The sequence below is a fragment of the Aquarana catesbeiana genome, linkage group LG11 (genome assembly GCF_042186555.1).
Source record: "Aquarana catesbeiana isolate 2022-GZ linkage group LG11, ASM4218655v1, whole genome shotgun sequence".
NCBI lineage: Eukaryota > Metazoa > Chordata > Amphibia > Anura > Ranidae > Aquarana > Aquarana catesbeiana.
Window position 1 is genome coordinate 43,742,174 of NC_133334.1, and position 19,345 is coordinate 43,761,518.

General features: G+C 41.4%; 1 protein-coding gene across 1 annotated transcript in view; it reads right to left on the reverse strand.

The window, feature by feature from the left end:
- PPFIA1 (PTPRF interacting protein alpha 1) overlaps positions 1-19,345 on the reverse strand; it is a 177,937-nt gene that overhangs the window by 9,958 nt on the left and 148,634 nt on the right. Inside the window, 7 exon segments of the mRNA XM_073604239.1 lie at positions 1,728-1,893; positions 6,766-6,834; positions 6,929-7,104; positions 9,247-9,344; positions 9,448-9,623; positions 15,819-15,845; positions 17,452-17,514. Of these exon segments, the coding sequence (XP_073460340.1) occupies positions 1,728-1,893; positions 6,766-6,834; positions 6,929-7,104; positions 9,247-9,344; positions 9,448-9,623; positions 15,819-15,845; positions 17,452-17,514 (775 nt within the window).

The window sequence follows — 19,345 nt, forward strand, 5'->3', positions numbered from 1 at the left end:
CCTGCATGCCAGTAAGACCAGCGCCCCAGTGCTGCCCTATGCTCCCGTCATTCATGCGAGTCCTGTCTGAATAGTGTAGGCAGTTTATGTTGTATGGGTGAAGGACAACATTGCCTGATTGCTGGATTGATAAATGGGTTAAAAGGTGTGCAGCCTTTATAAAGAATCAAGTGTACATGTTGGAAGGTTGTTTTCAATCCGGGTATTCAGACTATTTCCCAAACTTAGGTTAAAGAGAAGCTGAACGGAGACTGCCTTAGGAGCCTTGGGGGGTGGCTCTGGGTGTCTTAAACACTATGGAGCTAGGAGATACTCAGGAACACATCGGGAGGTCTTGTGCTACATGTCGGTGAAGGGGTTAGTGTAACTACTTCGTGTTTCTACATTTTAGATTACTGCATGCAAAACCCTCTTGTAGCTAAAGTTGGCTGCTTTGCCTCTGTTTCACCACCTAGCAACTAGTAAGTATACATAGTTACATAGTAGATGAGGTTGAAAAAAGACACAAGTCCATCAAGTCCAACCTATGTGTGTAATTATGTGTCAGTATTACATTGTATATCCCTGTATGTTGGAGTTATACCTCTTTCCTTCTGATAGGGGTGGTCAGAGGCCGCAGCTAAGTTAGGAGAAACTCATTGGTTGTTAAGGATGAAGCACAGGTAGAACTATCAGACACATGATGTTGATCAGACCGAGCATCTGATAAACACGCCTCTGGAGGACATGTAAAAACAGAGACAAAAGCTGGCCATACACTAGTAGATTTTCGGCTAAAAGTTTGTATGAAAATTCTCAGTACATTCAATGGCTTGACAAATGTCGTTCAAAAGTATTTCGATTGCTTTTAACATTCAATTTTGGAATGATCAAACAAAAACATACATTGTTAGTAATTCCTTTGAGAAAACTTTCCATGCTACTCCTTTGAATGCTGTTTGCCCCCAATAAAGTTTAGAAAATAGAAAACTTGTAAAATAGAAAATTTTGAACAAAATTTTACTTGTGTATGGCCAGCCTAAATTAGAATTCCTACCGAACCCTAACCAGCCTTAAGAATGTCCCCTCTCGCCTCCTAAAACCTATACTAACTAAACCTAAGTTTAAAAAAAAAAAAAAAAAAAAAAAAAAAGAAGATACTTGCCTATTTTCAGCCTGCTTTGGTCTAATTACGTGAGCCCCTGTGTCAGTGAAGGGCAGCTACAGGGGAGAGGATATAGCACTCAGCGGCTGAGAAATCCAGGAGCGGTGATGTCACCCATGGGCTCCCCAGAACGGCCTCCCCTTCAGCCACCGCTGACACAGGGAGCCGGATCACATGACCGAACCGGAGTGGCCTAAAAATGGGCAAGTACACACCGTTTTCTCTCTTCTATACAAAGTCTGGTCAGCATAGGTAGGATGAGGGGGGGGGGGGGGGGACATTTTTAAGACTAGTTCGTGTTAGGCAGGAATTCTACTTTAAAGCTCTGTTTGCTGGCTACAAAAAAAAAAGTACAAACTATTAATATCTACAACATATTTACATGCCTAAAGAAAAAAACTTATATTTTCTGATCATAATGCACAGAACAAAATAGGTTACAACACACTTTTAGGAAACAAGCTATAGTAGCGTAAAGAGAAAGTTATGAAGAAAAATGTCAGCAAAGTGGTAGCAACACATGCACTGAAAGGGCACACAATTCTATCATGCATCGCGGCACACAGGAAGCGGTCAGTCTTACCATCCATCTGGATTTTCTTTGGCTGCATAGAAGGAGAAGACATTGAAGAGTTGACTCTGAAGTTGGCAGGTAGTGTCTCCGCAGAGCCGGCACTCATTCCTCGCACATCCTTTGGTCTGAATTTCTTTCGCCACGATGGGGCCCGTCGAAAGCTTTTATCATCATCCTAAAACAAAGACCGTATTGTTAGTGTGGAGCCGACCCTTGTCTGTGGCATGAGCTTCAGTCAATCATGTGTTTTGACTCTGCTCTCCTGAGTGTATCAGTGGTTTTTCGCTAGAGAGGGGTAAGTTAAAAGTAAGGAAGTCACAGCAACTAGCCCTAAAAACCTAAAAAAAAAAAAAAAAACCTGTCAGTGTAAGCGCTTGAGTTGGGCTTTAAATAATAGTTTGTCATTTTTAGTCAACTTTTCCAAATATTACTTCATATTTGACAAAGTTAACTAAAAATGGCAAAAATATTATTAACTATATAAAGCCAAACTCCATCCACAGGAGTTTAATGAGTTGAGCACTGTTTCTTCTAAAGTAACCTGCCATAATGTACACTTTGTTCTTCACCCAACAAATTTTCTTGTTTACATGCGGGTGAAAGTACGGCTTCTGCTGTTCTTCCCTGCTCTCTCAGCTGTATATGCTGTAGTTGCATCTTAGCCTCTACAGTGGGGAAAATTATTATTTGATCCCCTGCAGAGGCAAGAAATGAAGGGTCTATACTTTTTATCATATGAACTAAAAAGGGGGAGTTTGGGACTTTAAATGAGACATATGGGTCACGTCTCCATCCCTAAATCTGAAAAAAGAAAGGGGGGGTTTTGGGACTTTAAATGAGGCGAGTACACATGGCTAGAAGATGAGTAGATATCAAAAACATGTTTTTATTGGTGAAACAAGAACCATGGCAAAATAACAAAATGACATGATACATGCAGCAATGAATAAAACTGTCAATCACATATTACAGACCATATATAGAAACAAACATTAGTAACCACTGTGTGGTATGGAACGAATCCTGGATGTAGTAAAAACATTGAAAATTACATGGTAGATGGAGAACTCAAGATAATGTATTGAGTATGGGCGTCTGCATGAGAATAAGTGCATCCAAATTAGCCCAACACGTTTCGTGGATAATACCATTCTTCAGGGGCAGGTGCACCCAAATATCGTAATAAGTCTGGAAAATAGGGGATGAGGAGTCAGAGGCTGTCTAAATTGTCTGTACCGGGAGCTGTGGAAGGGACCAGGTGCTGCCATGAGCCCCTCTCTCCCGAGCATTTGCGGCCATAGACAGGAATGCCGGACTCAGCCCCGCCTCCTGAATCATTGGATTTGATTGACAGCAGCGGGAGCCAATGGCTGTGCTGCTATCAATCTATCCAATCAAGAGCCAGGGCCCCGTGCAGAGAGGGAGAGCGTGTCTCCGTCAAGGGAATGAAGGGGCTCGGGTAAGTAAAAATGGGGGGGCGGGATGGGGCGGGGTTGGTCACTGTCAGAAGTTTTCTCACCTTGATGCATTAAGGTGAAAAAACACGAGTGTTTACAACCCCTTTAGGGTTTTTTGGCTGCACGAAGTTTCAGCTCCCTCCATAAATTATCCATAGGATTAAGGTCTAGAGACTGGCTAGGACATTCCATGACTTTAATGTGCTTCTTCTTGAGCCACTCCTTTGGTGCCTTGGTGGTATGTCTTGGGTCAGAGAAGACCCATCTTCAGCATTCTGGCTGAGAGAAGAAGGTTCTCATCCAAGATTTTATAATACATGATCCCTTGAATTAGCCCCTCAATGCAGAAAAGTAGACCTGTACCCTTTAGCAAAGAAACAGCTCCAAAGCATCACGTTTCGACCTCCGTGCTGGACTGTAGGGATGGTGTTCTTAGGGTCATAGTCAGCATTTTTCTTCCTCCAAACACGGCGAGTCGAGTTAATGCCAAAGAGCTCAATTTTGGTCTCATCTGACCACAGCACTTTCTCCCAATCATTTAGATGTTCATTGGCAGATTCAGCCTGTACATGTGCCTTCTTGAGGAGGGGGATCTTGCGGGTGCTGCAGGATTTTAATTCACGGCTGCGTATTGTGTTACCAATAGTTTGGTGACTGTGGTCCCAACTTCCTTGAGATCATTCACAAGCTCCTCCCGTGTAGTTCTGGGCTGATCCCTCACTTTTCTCATGATCATCCTTACCCCATAGGCAAAATCTTGCATGGAGCTCCATAATTGCTCCAACAGTTGTCTCCGTCTCACCAAGCTTCTTGCTGATGGTCTTGTAGCCCATTCCAGCCTTGTGCAGGTCTAAAATATTGTCCGACATCCTTTGACAGTTCTTTGGTCTTGCCCATGATGGTGAGGTTTGAATGGAAGAAAGATTCTGTGGATAGGTGTCTTTTATACACATAACAAGCTGTCGTTAGGAGCACCTTCTTAAAATTGACAGGACTAATCTGTGTACCACATGAGCATGGTAGGGGATCAAATACTTATTTTACTCACTGAACTGCAAATCAATATATAACATTTGTATCATGTGTTTTTCTGGATTTTTGGTTGATATTCTGTGTCTATCATTTAAATACACCTAAAAATATAAATAAAAATTATAGACCCTCCATTTCTTTGTAAGTGGGCAAACTTACAACATCTGCAGGGGATCAAATGATTTTTCCCCACTGTATCTCCTTACCTTTCACAAAATACATACAGCTCCAGACTTCGTTTTGTAAATGGTCAGCAAGAAAGGAGAAGATGTGACCATAGAACTGTGGTCTATGTAGGGCCCTATATACAGCCTAAATTACTTCTTTGTATAGTTAATATGTCATTTAACTACTTCAATACTGGACACTTTCACCCCCTTCCTGCACAGTCCAATTTTCAGCGTTGTCACGATTTGAATGCCAATGACTCATTCATGCAACACTGCACCCAAATTAAATATTTGTATTTTTTTTGACAGAGATATCACTTTCTTTTGGTGGTATTTTTTAGCTTCTATTATAAAAGTTTGCAAATCTCTTTGGTAAAAATAATGCAATTCTGGATAAATTATTTACTGTGTGTGAAAGTTATAGTCTAAAATCTGTGGTTTATATATTTGAAAATTGGTCAATCCCGGTGACACTAAAATGCCAGGACAATACAAATATCCCCCAAAATGACCCCTTTTTGGAAAGTAGGTACCCCAAGGTATATTAATTTTTTTTTTTTTTACATACTGTGACCATAGTGACACTGTACTACTCTGTAGATGTGATTAGATGTTTACTATGATTGCTGAGCACTATATAAGCAAATCATTTATATGATTGGCATCCATTCTTGTGCCATTATGTACAATTGTGATAGCTGCAATTTGCTACAGCTATCACATGGTACAGGTGCGATGTGATTGGCCCTGTTTAAGATAACTGTGACCAATCATAGAGATCACAATAGTACACAATGCATGGCTATCAATTAAAGCCATTGTGTAAAACTAACATGTGATTGCTGTGATTGGTCAGAGCGATCACATGGTACCGGAGCCAGCCCAGCACAACCACCTGTGTTCCACTGTGTCTGGTGGACACAGTAGGTCACAGATCACGCTGATGTGCGGCCCCCTAGGGAACACGAGGACCACAGTGAGTGGGAGGTTGTCACAGGACATCCATCCGGGATAATGGTGCCTCCGGCTCAGCTGTATTATATAGGCCGGATGGGAAGTGGTTAAAGAAAGAATTTGTGAGGCATGCACACAAAAGAGAATAGGAAACATTCCTATAGGTGGGGGGGCATGTGAAACTGCTGCAGAGGGACCACTGATTCCCCACAGGTGGCAGTGGTACGTCTCTGCAGTCTGCCACCAGGGGAAGGGAGTTAGGACTGCTGTTGTGAGTTAATTATACCAATACAATTATATAATACTATCCCACAGCCAGAAGATAGTTACATACATTTAAAGCGGTATTAAACTAAAAACCAAAAATTTTATATATTGCAGCTTGCCAATCATTAGGTGTGCTGGCTGCATTCGTTTTTTCTTTTTTTTTTTTTTTTTTAAAGGATTTGTCTCCTGTTTTCACCTGGTGATCTGGCCGGTAACATAACTCCTGTATTAGAGTTCTCCCACTCTGGATGAAGGAGCAACAGAGACACCTTGCTACAGCAGCATAGTCAATCAAGGGGGAGGGGAGTGTTAGATGCACTAGCAGACACCCTTTTAGGAAAAAGGTTTTAGACAAATAAAAGCTGACCACTGGTAAGCACTTGTCAGTGCTAAATGATTTGTGCTCCATCTGCAGGACAGCTTGTTCTGTTGAAAAACAAAAAACTTACTGGCAGGATTACCAGGCAAAGATGAAAGAAAGCAAGCCTAAAAAATAAAAATATTGCAGCCATCACCCCTAAAAATGTGTGAGTTGAAATAAATGTTTGATTTTGGGATTATACTGCTTTAAGCTCCCGCCCAGTGTTCAGTAGTGCATGTACATACATCTTGCAAAAGCCCGCTGTTGGCTGACGTCACTCAGCTGGTCCAGGCTTTGGAAAGATCTTGACTTTACAGTCGGGATACACCCAGATGTTTGGACCGGCAGCTGGCTCAGCCTCCCAGTGAGTCACTGGGAGACTATGTCAGCCACGCCCACCCCCTGCACAGCTTGGCGCTCCAGTGAGCGTTGGAGAGCCAGAGCAGACAGCCAATGACTGTTAGTCACTGCAGACTGAATATCAAGAACTGAGCGATCAGGGTGTTTTTGATCACTCTGGGTGTAGAGCCAGCAGGGGACAACTGCAGCTAGGATCAGTGCTGCAGCCATCTAGGCGAGTAGGATTATTTTTTGTATTCCTGAACTTCTCTTTAAATACATAAGAACTACCTGTTTGATGACCATAATCTCCCTGCTGTATTTTAGGATTGTGCAATATGCTAAAAGCTGCAGATACAAGTCAAATTTCTAAAATAATTTGAGAATATTTACCAAGACTTGCTGATTAAGCAGAGATTCACTTTAATATATTCAACATAAGCATAGCATAAAAACCAAAGTCTTACATCATCAAATCTTCTATCAGTTCCTCTTATAAGAAGATTATTGAATTCCCGCTCCAGTGCTGTGCGTGCCTGAAAGAGACAGGATGTGAAGAATTATCTGGTGAAACTGCTGCAGCACATCTGTCCCCCTGTGAAGAGTGCTTACACCTCTCATCCAAGTTACCTGTGTGTTCTGAGTGGGGATTTGTAGCAGCAAAGCCAATGTGGTATGATCAAATGTCTCATCTAAGGCAATCAGAGAACCATGAACACCGCTTTCTAGAAGATTATTTGCATATTCTTTAAGTCCAATGGACAATATCCAATTGATAACCCGGTCATTGCTCCAGACAAGGACATCTGAAAAAAAAAAAAAAATATGATACTAAAATTTAAATACTAAAATTAACTGAACAAAACACCAGCACCAAAAAAATTAAAACAGAATAACTTGCATTATTTGTTCTAAAATCTTATTTTATGTTGTACTACCCTGTTTCCCCAAAAATAAGACCTAGCGTGATTGTCGGTGATGGCTGCAATATAAGCCCTACCCCCCCAAATAAGCCCTAGTTAAAGTCCTTGTAGGTCTTATTTTCAGGGTAGGGCTTATTCTGGGGAAACACGGTAGGGCTTATTTGGGGGGTAGGGCTTATATTGCAGCCATCACTGACAATCACGCTAGGTCTTATTTTCGGGGACACAGGGTATTGGGCGTCTGGTATAAAATCACACACTGACATTTTAAAGACACATAAAGCTGGACTCCAGTCTTACCCTCAGTCTTAACACCATCCTTCAGGCACTTGTTTTGTACCTAAAGTGAAGCTCAAGGCCTAGTTTACATGGGCATACTGAAGCATTCATGTCTGTTTGTGCCGTACATCCCCGTGTAGGCCATACACATCAATTGAAACATAGCAACTGCATGGACATAGTAACTGCTCCCAATATGACATCCATGTTGGTGCGTGCATGTCCCCAGCACAACTGTGTCTGTGCAGCTTCTGCAGGCAGACACAGCCCTCGTGCAGGCGTACGCTTAATGCGTGTGAACAAGGCCCGACTCCTAAAACAGTTAAACCCTCTCCGCTCTACAGTCGTAAAGCAGTTTTCTGCTTATTTAAGTTTCTTTTTTAACCACTTCAGAGGCTGAGAGCCCGACGTCCTCTAGTGGGCCCTGTACTCACTGCCTGACACTATGGAGCTCGATTGGCATTTGCCAATGAACCCCAGAATTGGCAGGTCTGCCATTGGTGCCCTGTGCTTTTCACAGATGAGAGCAGGTTCACCCTGAGAACATGTGACAGACGTGAAAGGGTCTGGAGAAGCCACGGAGAACATTATGCTGCCTGTAACATCGTTCAGCATGACTGATTTTGGTGGTGGGTCAGTGATGGTGTGGGGAGGCATATCCATGGAGGGACACACAGACCTCTGCAGCCTAAACAATGACACCCTGACTGCCATTAGATATCAGGATGAAATCCTTGAACATACTGACAGACCTTACCCTGGTGCAGTGGCTCCTGGGTTCTTCCTTGTGCAAGACAATGTCCGGCCTCATGTGACAAGAGCACGCAGCCAGTTCCTGGAGGATACAGGAATTGATACCATTGAATGGCCCCCACGCTCGCCTGACCTAAATCCAATAGAACACCTCTGGGACATTATGTTTCGGTCCATCCAAAGTCCGCCAGGTTGCACCTCACCCTGTTCAGGAGCTCAGTGATGCCCTGGTCTAGATCTGGGAGGAAATACCCCAGGACACCATCAGTCCTTTCATTAGCAGCATGCCCCAACGTTGTCAGGCATGCATACAAGCACGTGAGGGACATACATACTACTGAGTACCATTTTGAGTTTGAAATTTCAGCAAAATTACTAGCCTGCTGCATCATTTATGCACTTTGTTTTTTGAGGTGTCTTTGAATTCAGCCCTCTGAAGGTTGATAATTTTCATTACCATCACACGATGTGGCATCCATTCGTTCCTAACACATTACCCAGTCCATATCAGTATAGATATCCAGCATGATATTTTTCCCCATGGAGAGCTGATGTGTTTTCAAAGTGTTACTCGAATTGTTTTGAGCAGTGTATGTAAGCTGCATGGTCAATAAAAGGATAAGTTCACCTTTTGGGAAAAAAAATATATTTTGCAGATAAAAATGTTCATTTCTTTTTTTTACACTGCAGGCTGTAAAACATTGCACCCGCGATTGGCAGGGTGACATCAGAATTGTGACAGCGGGTGCGGGGAGAAAAACCCTCACCTGCTTTTACAGAGTGGGGAGCACTGGTGCCGGGAGGTGGGCGTATAGGAGCAAGTTACATCTTAAATATGGGGTAACATGCTCTTAAACGTGAACTTATCCTTTAAGACTGGCTGTTCCTCAGTAATAATGCTTGCTGCTTTTGTATTGGTATCCGTTAAAAAATATCAAGTCTAACAAACTATTTAACATAATCAATTAACATGCAGTAATATATCTTTAATACCTTTATTTTCATTTTGACTTTCATCTCTTTTCCTCTCTAGTTCTTGCCTGTCATAGTTCAACCTCCGTAAACACATGATGCCACACTGGAAACTATTCCTGATTGGAAAAAGAATTGGGAAAAATGTTTTTTCCATACTTCTGACTTTTCACAGCCCCTCACTATACAGTTCACAAGGTGACCTGACGTGGTGGATCCTACCTGTGAAAGCTGTCCACCATTTTCAGTTGTCCGCGGAGGTCCTTCTTTGTCAAATGGTCCAGCATTCTAGCATCAACAAGGCACTCCATAAAATAACTTCGGTACTGAGGCAGGCCCAAGCTAGGCAGCCACTCGTTACCAATCCACTCATGATTCATGTCGCCATATGCAAGGGTCTAGAATAAGAGCAAAACCTTTGTAAAACTGGTTACAAAACAGAACAATTTTCCTACCCCAAAATTCCATTTGCTTTATGGCAAAAAGTGCCTTGTAAGAACTACAAACTGCAGACTTGATCTATTTAGTGTCTTCACATTTTGTGAAGAAAACACACATTGCGTCAAACTTTTGACAAAACCATTTACCTGCAAAAGGCAACAAAAGTATACTCTCACCTCTCTGGTGGCTTGTGTCTCCTGCCTTTGCTCTGTTCCAGAGCTGCAACTTTGTATATGGCTAGGAATATTCCCTGTTATACCCCAATGGACTCTCTCGGTACCCAAGGACTAACAATTTATATGATCATTTTTATTTTTTTTTTTTACATTTTATTAACAAAATAGAATAAAATCAGGACATGTATTCATACAGAAAAGGTAAAAGACAATGCTTGAAGTGGCATATAATATTTTACATCAAGAGTGCTGATGCGAAGCAAATCCTATACATGTTAAAAAATTGTACGAGAACCCCCTAACGGGGCTTTAAAGCAGCCAATGAAATACAATATTGATGGTTGAAAAAATTCAGTTTTATTAATACAAAAAGTATATAAGTAGCATATTATAAAAATCACTGAGGATAAGTACTGACTATTCGAGTCAAGACATGATCTGAATGTGACTATGTGTCTATTAGAGTTGCCTAGATCATATAGTTACCTATTATAGAAATTATGACGTTTCCGCGTGCAGTTTAAGCATTGTAAGTTGTTATATTTTTAGGTGGTGCAGTTTCTCTTTAGTTCCCCTGTCTCCCCCGTGTCGGAACAGCTCCCAGGAGAGCGGGCGGTGGGCCAAATGCGTCTTGCGAGGGATCACATCTATCAACCCCCATATAGGACGGGGAAGTAGAGGAGAGAGGGGCAACGAACAACCCCCATATAGGACGGGGAAGTAGAGGAGAGAGGGGCAACGAACAACCCGAAAGGCACCTAAATGGGTATACGTTATTGCCAGAAGTAGAAAAATATTGAGCGTTAAATACCCACTGTCCTAACATCTCTATAAATCTCCATAGCTGGGAAATTTTCCAATCTGTGTGGATTAATCAAGTGACCTTTTGCTCCTCAGTATTTAACGCTCAATATTTTTCTACTTCTGGCAATAACGTATACCCATTTAGGTGCCTTTCGGGTTGTTCGTTGCCCCTCTCTCCTCTACTTCCCCGTCCTATATGGGGGTTGATAGATGTGATCCCTCGCAAGACACATTTGGCCCACCGCCCGCTTTCCTGGGAGCTGTTCCGACACGGGGGAGACAGGGGAACTAAAGAGAAACTGCACCACCTAAAAATATAACAACTTACAATGCTTAAACTGCACGCGGAAACGTCATAATTTCTATAATAGGTAACTATATGATCTAGGCAACTCTAATAGATGGTGCACATACATAAGTTTGGTACTGTTGGATTTGATGCTATGTCTGACACATGTTGACCTTTTCACAGTGGGCAACCATCCTCTGAAGAGGACCCGGGAAGGGTCGAAACGCGTCAGGATTTACGTATACAACTTCTGTTGCTCCACATACATGTATGGTATCACAGGCAATATCTGTTGCTACCCCTTTTAGAATTTCACTTTTAAGATAACCTTGGTCGCCATTTAATGCATTGTGCCTAGTACCTGGTTTAATTGTATGCTTTGTTTATTGTAATGGCATGTCACATTCAGATCATGTCTTGACTCGAATAGTCAGTACTTATCCTCAGTGATTTTTATAATATGCTACTTATATACTTTTTGTATTAATAAAACTGAATTTTTTCAACCATCAATATTGTATTTCATTGGCTGCTTTAAAGCCCCGTTAGGGGGTTCTCGTACAATTTTTTGCACTTTTGGGGTGTGCGGCCTACCTGTCTACACTCATGTGAGTGCCCATGTTAGTTGTTTTGATTATCCTATACATGTTTGGCAGTGAAAACCGCTTCTTCAGAAGGAATTACTACCATCTACAATACAAATAATACATCATAGAAATAAAGTATTAATCATACATAATTTTGGCTATGACTAGTAAAATGGGAGGAGACCAAAGTAAAATAATGTTTTTCTATTTTGTTGCTTACCAATGGAGCACCAGCAACCAAAAATAGTGGAGGATAATAGGTGGGAGAGACTGGTATTCGGAAACATACATGCTGTTCCTAACCCACATCCTCTTTTGACATAGATTTATTGACACCTGTTTATGATCTGGACTGGACCAGAAACACTTTTAACCAATTTTATTGAATTGCTCAATAATAATGATTCAAATCTACATTTTATGTATGATTTCGATCATAAAAGCATTACCTTTTTGGATTTAAAATTCATTGTAGACCCCGATGGAGAAATCAGCACAGAGCTTGATCGTAAACAGTCAGCAGATGCTGAATGCCGTACACTGCTGCATGCCTCAAGTGCGCATACCCGGTCTCTTGTTCGAAGTATCCTGTATGCCCAATATTTGCAGCTGTGACAGTACTGTATGGAGGAGGAGGATCTCTGCGCAAAGGCCAATGCCCTCTGTGAGCAACTTCTTGTGAAAGGCTATATGCGGACTAACTCGAAAAAAAGGCTTTGACAGGGCTGTCTCACGTACCAGAACATCTCTGCTCTACATCCTAACACAGCCTAAACAAGCCACAGCAAAAGTAATTACCAAATTTTCTACTCATTATAATAGACTACGTATGACCCAGTCGGGTCACTGGCATTTATTGACAGACCATCATATCCTCTATTATTGTTACGCATTGAGGGATCACTTAACAAGCAGCCACTATAAAGATGGCCCCCGAGGCACCATTCGCTGCGGACATTGCCCTCTATGTCATTGGGTCCAGGAGGGCACTACCTTCATACTCCAACGGTGAACGATTTATATCGCCCACATTTGTGTGTCGTTTATTTAATGGTTTGTTTATGCAATGCGTTCTATGTCGGCAAAACTAATAGAGAACTCCGACAGTGGATTGGTGACCACCTTTACTACTCCACTAACGGCAAGCTCACTACCATGGGACGCCACATTGGTTTATATCAAAGGTTTAAACCTGAGGTTATTAAGTTCATGGTCCTGGAAGTGGTACCCAAAGACCCGCGGGGAGGAGACTGGGATCATTTGATCTTACAGCGGGAGACCCTGTGGATCAAGGAACTCAGTGCCATTGTCCCCCTGAGCCTAATTGAGGTGTTAGCTTACAAACACTTCCTGTAAAGGAACGTTCAGGGCCATTTATAAGTACAGACTATGTCCCTATTGACAATATTCTATTTTGGACCTAACCGCTCGATCTGTGCAGTTATATCCTGCCTCTTCTCCATTTTTCCCCTCCCTTTTCCCTTTATTCCTTATAACTGTAGTGAACATGTTCTGATGATACAAAATTATAGATGTTTTGGTTCTTAGTGCCCGAAAATATATCCGTTTAAGCATGCTGTTTTGATTAATTGATGCCCACATATAATATATATATATATATATATATATATATATATATATATATATATATATATATATATATATATTATATATAATATATTGGTATTGCATACACTCATGGTTGTTTGTTGCCTTAAGAGTACCAGCACCCAAGCAGCTGGCTGTGGTGTTTGGCTCCCCCTATGGCGGACACACGCTAGGGTGGGGGCGGTCCCAGTAGTTTGGGTATCCCCCTCCCCCTGCTGGAATAACAGCTGTCAGTGACAGGCTGCATCCTCCAATGGCCACACGCATGCACGGGAATCCGGCACATGCACAGTGCAGAGAAGTGGATCCGGCGACGTCACAATACTCGCAAGGGTTGGGAGCATAAATAGCACAGAGAGCGCAGCCCTCAATGTGGTAGCCGCCAACATGGGGGGGATTTTGCCATTGGACACATTACTTGTACTACCTTGTAACTGCCTGTCCAAATTACCGCAACCATCTTGAGCACATATATAACTAGCTATTCTCTAAGTGAGTGATTCCATTTACTAAACAGGGAAGCACGGTACTCTTAATGCAGATGATTCTTGATAAATCCTCTTGTTTTGATATAGCTTGAGTAAAAATGTCGATTTCTGGTTGCATTGTCCTTGCACCATTTGGTTGTTAATTGGTCACTCCACAAATATCATTCATCTCATAGGGGCTCTCAGGCATCTTGGACTTCTGGCTGCAAGTTAACAGATTATGAGATACTGACACCCCACAGAGACCTTGTAGCCCACACCTACCTTGGTGAGGTGCCCAGAGGTCCCAAGAAAAAAATCTCCCCCTTCCCCAAGTTGCAATACACGGCTACTCTATTGATATATAGGTCAGTCCATCTTTGATTATAGCTCGACCTGAATCTCTGCTATAGATCTCTGCTCTAGATATATGTGCTTGTGGATTGCCTCCGGTGTCCACTGGAAGGAGTACCTTTGGGTACCCCTGCAATTGTCACTATTTTTGGTTGCTGGTGCTCCGTGGGTAAGCAACAACCTAGAAAAAAAAATTTACTTTGGTCTTCTGTTTACCAATCATATATAAAATAATGTATGTTTAATACTTTGTTATTTCTATGATGTATTATTTGTATTGTAGATGGGAGTAATTGATTCTGCCTGAAGAAGCAGTGTAGAGGATTTGCTGCGCATCACCACTCAATCAGAGCCATTGCTGTAAAAAAGGATAAGCTACTGCAAGCATTGTCTTATCTTTTACTTTTATGTATGGATACATGTCCTGATTTTATTATATTTTATTAATAAAACGTAAACTTTTTTTAATCACATAAATTGTGTTAGTCCTTGGGTAGCGAGATAGTCCATTCCTCTTTCCCCCCCATCTGGGACATGGCAGGGAATATCCCTAGCCATATACATATACCGTTTGCTATGATTAGGATGATTGTACCTTTTTATTGTATAGACACCAATCTGAGGCACACTCTCCATGTAGAGAGCTGCAACTCTGTCAGAATCTTCAGTATCAGACACTTCTGGGAGTGTTGGATGCCTGTGACCATGCCATGGGCTGTGGTTCCATCTACAGAATACTATGTCACTGCTGTTTCCTGGAAAGATGTAGGAGTTGGTGGAAGGAACCATAGAGTGCTCAGCAGGGAACAGAAGAACCTGATTTCCAGAAATGTTGAATATCGAAGATTCTAAATAAAGGCTGCAGTGCTACAATGAAGGGAAGGTGGGAGACACAGGTAACCAGAGGGTTGAGTATACTCTTGTGGAGATTTACTAAAACTTTTGCAGCTGTGCATAGTAACCACTCAGCTTCTAACTTCAGCTTGTTCAATTAAGCTTTGACAATAAAATCTGAAAGCTGATTGGTTACTATGCACAGCTGCACCAGGATTCTGTGTGCACCAGTTTTAGTAAGACTCCAAAGTTGCACAACTTTGGATGGGTGCGACTTGGATGTGACTTGTTGTCCCTCTGCAAAGTCGGACCCCATTGTTCCACCACTGTTGCATGTAAAACATTCAGGTATGATGTTAACATTGAAGTCTATGGCCCTCAAGTTGCATGAAAGTTGGACCAAAGTAATGCATGAACTACTTTGAAGTTGCTGCGAATTGAAGTCACATATTTTTGAATGGTTCACTGGAAAGCATGGGGCACAACTTGATGTCCAAAGTTGCACAAGTGTAAATGGGGTGTAAATCTCGCCCTTTGTTTTTTGTTTTTTTTGCAGGGGACTGCTTTTGCCCAAGGTTTGGAGCAACAGAGTCACTTTAATATTTCCAGCTATGGAAGTGTACCTACCCTGTCAAAATGTAAGATAAATTAAAAAGAAGCAGCAATAAAACAATCCATGATTACATTGGGTCTATACATACACTGCTTCTTTCAGTAACTGCTCTGAACCCTAGACGCAGATTATATGTAAGAGGCAGCTTTTTTGCTACTCATCTCTTAAATAAGGAGGAAGAGCTCAGCTCTGACACTATGGAAAGTGTTTTCAAGGATACTCGAATCATATGAAAATACAACTTAACTAGAAACTGAGAAAATTTGCGTTTAGTGGGAAAACATCACGCCGTAGCCTCTTTGAAATGTGTGAAGACAGGGTATAAGCTAGCCTAGAGTGCAGGAAAATGTGAGAGTCCGATTTCTGTGCGCTAAAAAGTGATTGAAACTGAAAAGGTAAATTAGTGAAAAACGCTCAAACCTGAGCCCAGCTTCCCTCCTCATCTTCCTGGTGTTAGGTGGGTTAGGAAAGCAAAAGAACACAAAACATTAGTCAGCAGGGTTAATGGGAATAAAGTGGTCACTCCATGCAACACACAACCCCCTCCCCAAACCTCCAGTGCACATGCAATGTGGAAACACATAGAAACCATTAGGGACCTCTGTGTTTATAACATGGTCTCAATGCCACATACATTTTAATTCTAGAATTCACTATATATTTTATAATATATATTTTGCACTGTGCGCAAACATGGGAAGGCACTTTAACAAATTCCTGACCTAGAACATGAGGCTGCCATCAACTGGACACTGGAAATTCTAAAGAGTGCCAGACCAAGTCCAAAATCTTTTAATAGTAGGGTTTGCTTAGAACATAAAACAGCCAGTATGGTTCAGTGGCTCAGAACACTCCCACTTCATCAGGGCTTGTATATTGCAGAGGGGACTCAAAACCACACAATCACCAGGATTGTGTTATCACTGAAATATTCCAGGGCTGAGAACACTTGTGCATTGGAGGCACTTGACCCTTATTAGCCGCGGTTTCATCCCCGATTGTCAGAAATGGATATTTCTGGTCAGAATTTGTTAAACTATAAACACTGATCTACTGTAGTCAGCTGCTGCTTTCAAAACACTTAGTTACAATTTATCTCGTTTTTAGAACCCTTGTACACAGACGACTGGGCCTGTGCAACAAATCCTGGTGTATTACGCCTGCATGTAAAGGTATAGGTTACGTATAGGTTACAGGTGTATTCCAAAAGAGAAAATTTTTCTGTATTTTCTTTCATACGCTCGTAAACTATACAAATGCTTACATAGCCAATGGATCTTACAGAGGAGCCTTTGTGCCTGTTCGCAAATGGAAATGACTGGCGTTTTTCTGCACTGAAAGAGCACCAGTCACCACTAGGACACACAGTACACAATTGTTTTCTAGGTGCCCCGTTCACACTTCAACACAACCTGGAGTAGATCAACTTCTGTCAAACAGGAACGTTGGACTTTACTATATCTGTGGATGCAGCCTCTGATCAGTGTATTTTGACAGTGGAGTGTCTTGCTGTCAGAATACAATGTCCCAGTTGGGGGATTCCGCCATCCACCTCGCATGTGTATTGAGGATGGAGGAATCCGTGTTTTCCGTTCAGCCGAAAAAAAAAAACATCTATGGCTATCTTTAGTTTGTTGAGCTGATGTTGCCGACATGGCCACCCATATCTAGAATTTTGGCAGATTCAGCAGGAATTGGTCAAAATTTGAGCCCTATATGAGCTGTTGAACAGAAACTCACAGAAGGCACTCTAATAATCTCAGTGGCAATGAGAAGGCCTCACAGTCTGCCAATAACACAGAGGTTCAACTAGTTTCTATTCATTTCTCAAATTAACCTCTTAAAAGTTGAATAAACCTCATTAAAAACGCCAGTTTGGCCAACACTGAAGAGGTTATAAAAAAAAAAAACAAACATAAAAAAACCTAAACTCTATCAAAACAAGAATTGAGCGTCTACAAGTACACTTGTCGTAAATCTACAAAAGAAAAAGGTGGCAAGAGGCACCCGCAGGAGAGGCTACACAACACAGGCGGTGCTGCTGTAAACTAACCGTTTGTGGAGAGGCTGTGAGAGTTTCCATCTCTTCATGAGTAACCCAGACATTTCCCGTGGACTATTTACAAGCACATCCAGTGAGAGAAGCAGTAACAGAGAGGGAAGGTGGCACAACATATAAGCAACAGGTACACAGTGGAGCAGGAAAGAGCAAATGCTAAGAGTCTACGGCAATTAGGTTTAACCAGACTTAAGTCTACATAGGAACACAGCTGAAACCCTAATGCCATTATTAAAACATGCCATTAAGGTAGCATAACGTGATTCACTTTGTTCGGACACATATGTTACAGTTCTTTAAAGGGAAACTAAAGTCTTTATCACAGTATATTAAAAAAAATATATATATAACGTTATAAAATGTTTGATGATATATAAGAGAATTTAAGCATCTTAAACTAAAACTGCATCAAAAACCTTTTTAGTTCCCTGACAGGTCATTAAAGTCGATTTCACACTTTAACATGATAATGGAATACCATAAGTTGTTTTGCATCTTTTTATATATGCAGCTTTTATTAAAAGAATACCTGGTAATCCTGCCATGAAGGTCCCTATTTCAGGCAGGTCCTCATTCAGGTGTTTCCTGTTTTGGGATGACAACTGTCTTCAAACTATGCTCCTGTGTTGTCATCCTGTTAAATGCGCTCCTCATTGAGGCTACAAGTGGCTGTCCAGAGACACACTACTAGTAGGGTGCACCGTTGTTCCTATCAGGAAGTCGGTACAGAAAAATCATGTGCAGCCACCAATGGAGACATTATATATAGACAGGAAGTGGCTGAAATTCAGAAAAGGAAGTTGGCACCTCAGTATAATACACAAATAAGTATCTTTAAAGTGGAACTTCACTCTCCCAATCAACATTGATTATTTTTAATCCTCATGCTGCTAGCATTAGCAATTAGATATGACATAGTTTCCTATTGTCTTCAGGAGGGGAGGAAAGAAGGGGTTCTCTCAGCTAAAGCACCCCTCTCCGTCATACAGATTAAATGGAGGCAACAATATTCAAGCTCTGCTTTCTTAGTAGCAATATACGATGAATGTCTTTTAATACTCCTATTCTCAGGGCAGGTCTGGCCTGACCAAAACTGACTTGCAATGAGCCTAACAGAGCGGTTATAAAGGCAGGGAGCACTAATCACATTCCATTATATTCCACTGACCCCTAGAGGGCGCATTTCTATGTAAAATATATATTACATTAAGGAATAGCAAAAAAAATAAATAAATAATTAAAAAAAAAAAATGAAGTGAAAAGACTTGTCAAAGTACTGTCAGGTAAATTTTACAATAACAATCTGAATGTATACTCATTGAAAAACTATAAGCTGTACTTTTTGCTGAACAGCAACAAGCATTACTGATTGTCAAACTAAGTTAATCATTCTCTCCCCTGTCAGACATGACTCCACCCGCTGATGCATTTCACCCAAGGGGTTTAATTATATGCGGTCCTCCTATGATTAATCCCATTGAGTAAAACTTGTGAGGGCGCAGCCACGCCAGACAGGGGACAGAATATATTTGTCTGACTTCATCTAGCATCAATAAAGCTTGTTGCAGTTCAGCAAAAAATACAGCAGAACGCAGCTTATGCATCCTTATGCCTGGAGTGGGAAAGGCAGATCCCGCACAGCTGGCTGCTGCATCGGTTTGCCCAGAGCAGTGTCATTTATATGTATTTGAAAATAAAACTATAGTTTCCCTTTAATCCAATTAAAGAAAATGCATTTTCTTCCTATGCATAATACATTAAAAAGGGTATTGCTACAAAAGACATGTGTTGTTGAAAATGCATAAAAGCCAAATGAACAATTAGAAGTAGGTTATGACAAAAATGAAAAATTGATGTATAAACATTCCATAAGATGGATACATAAACA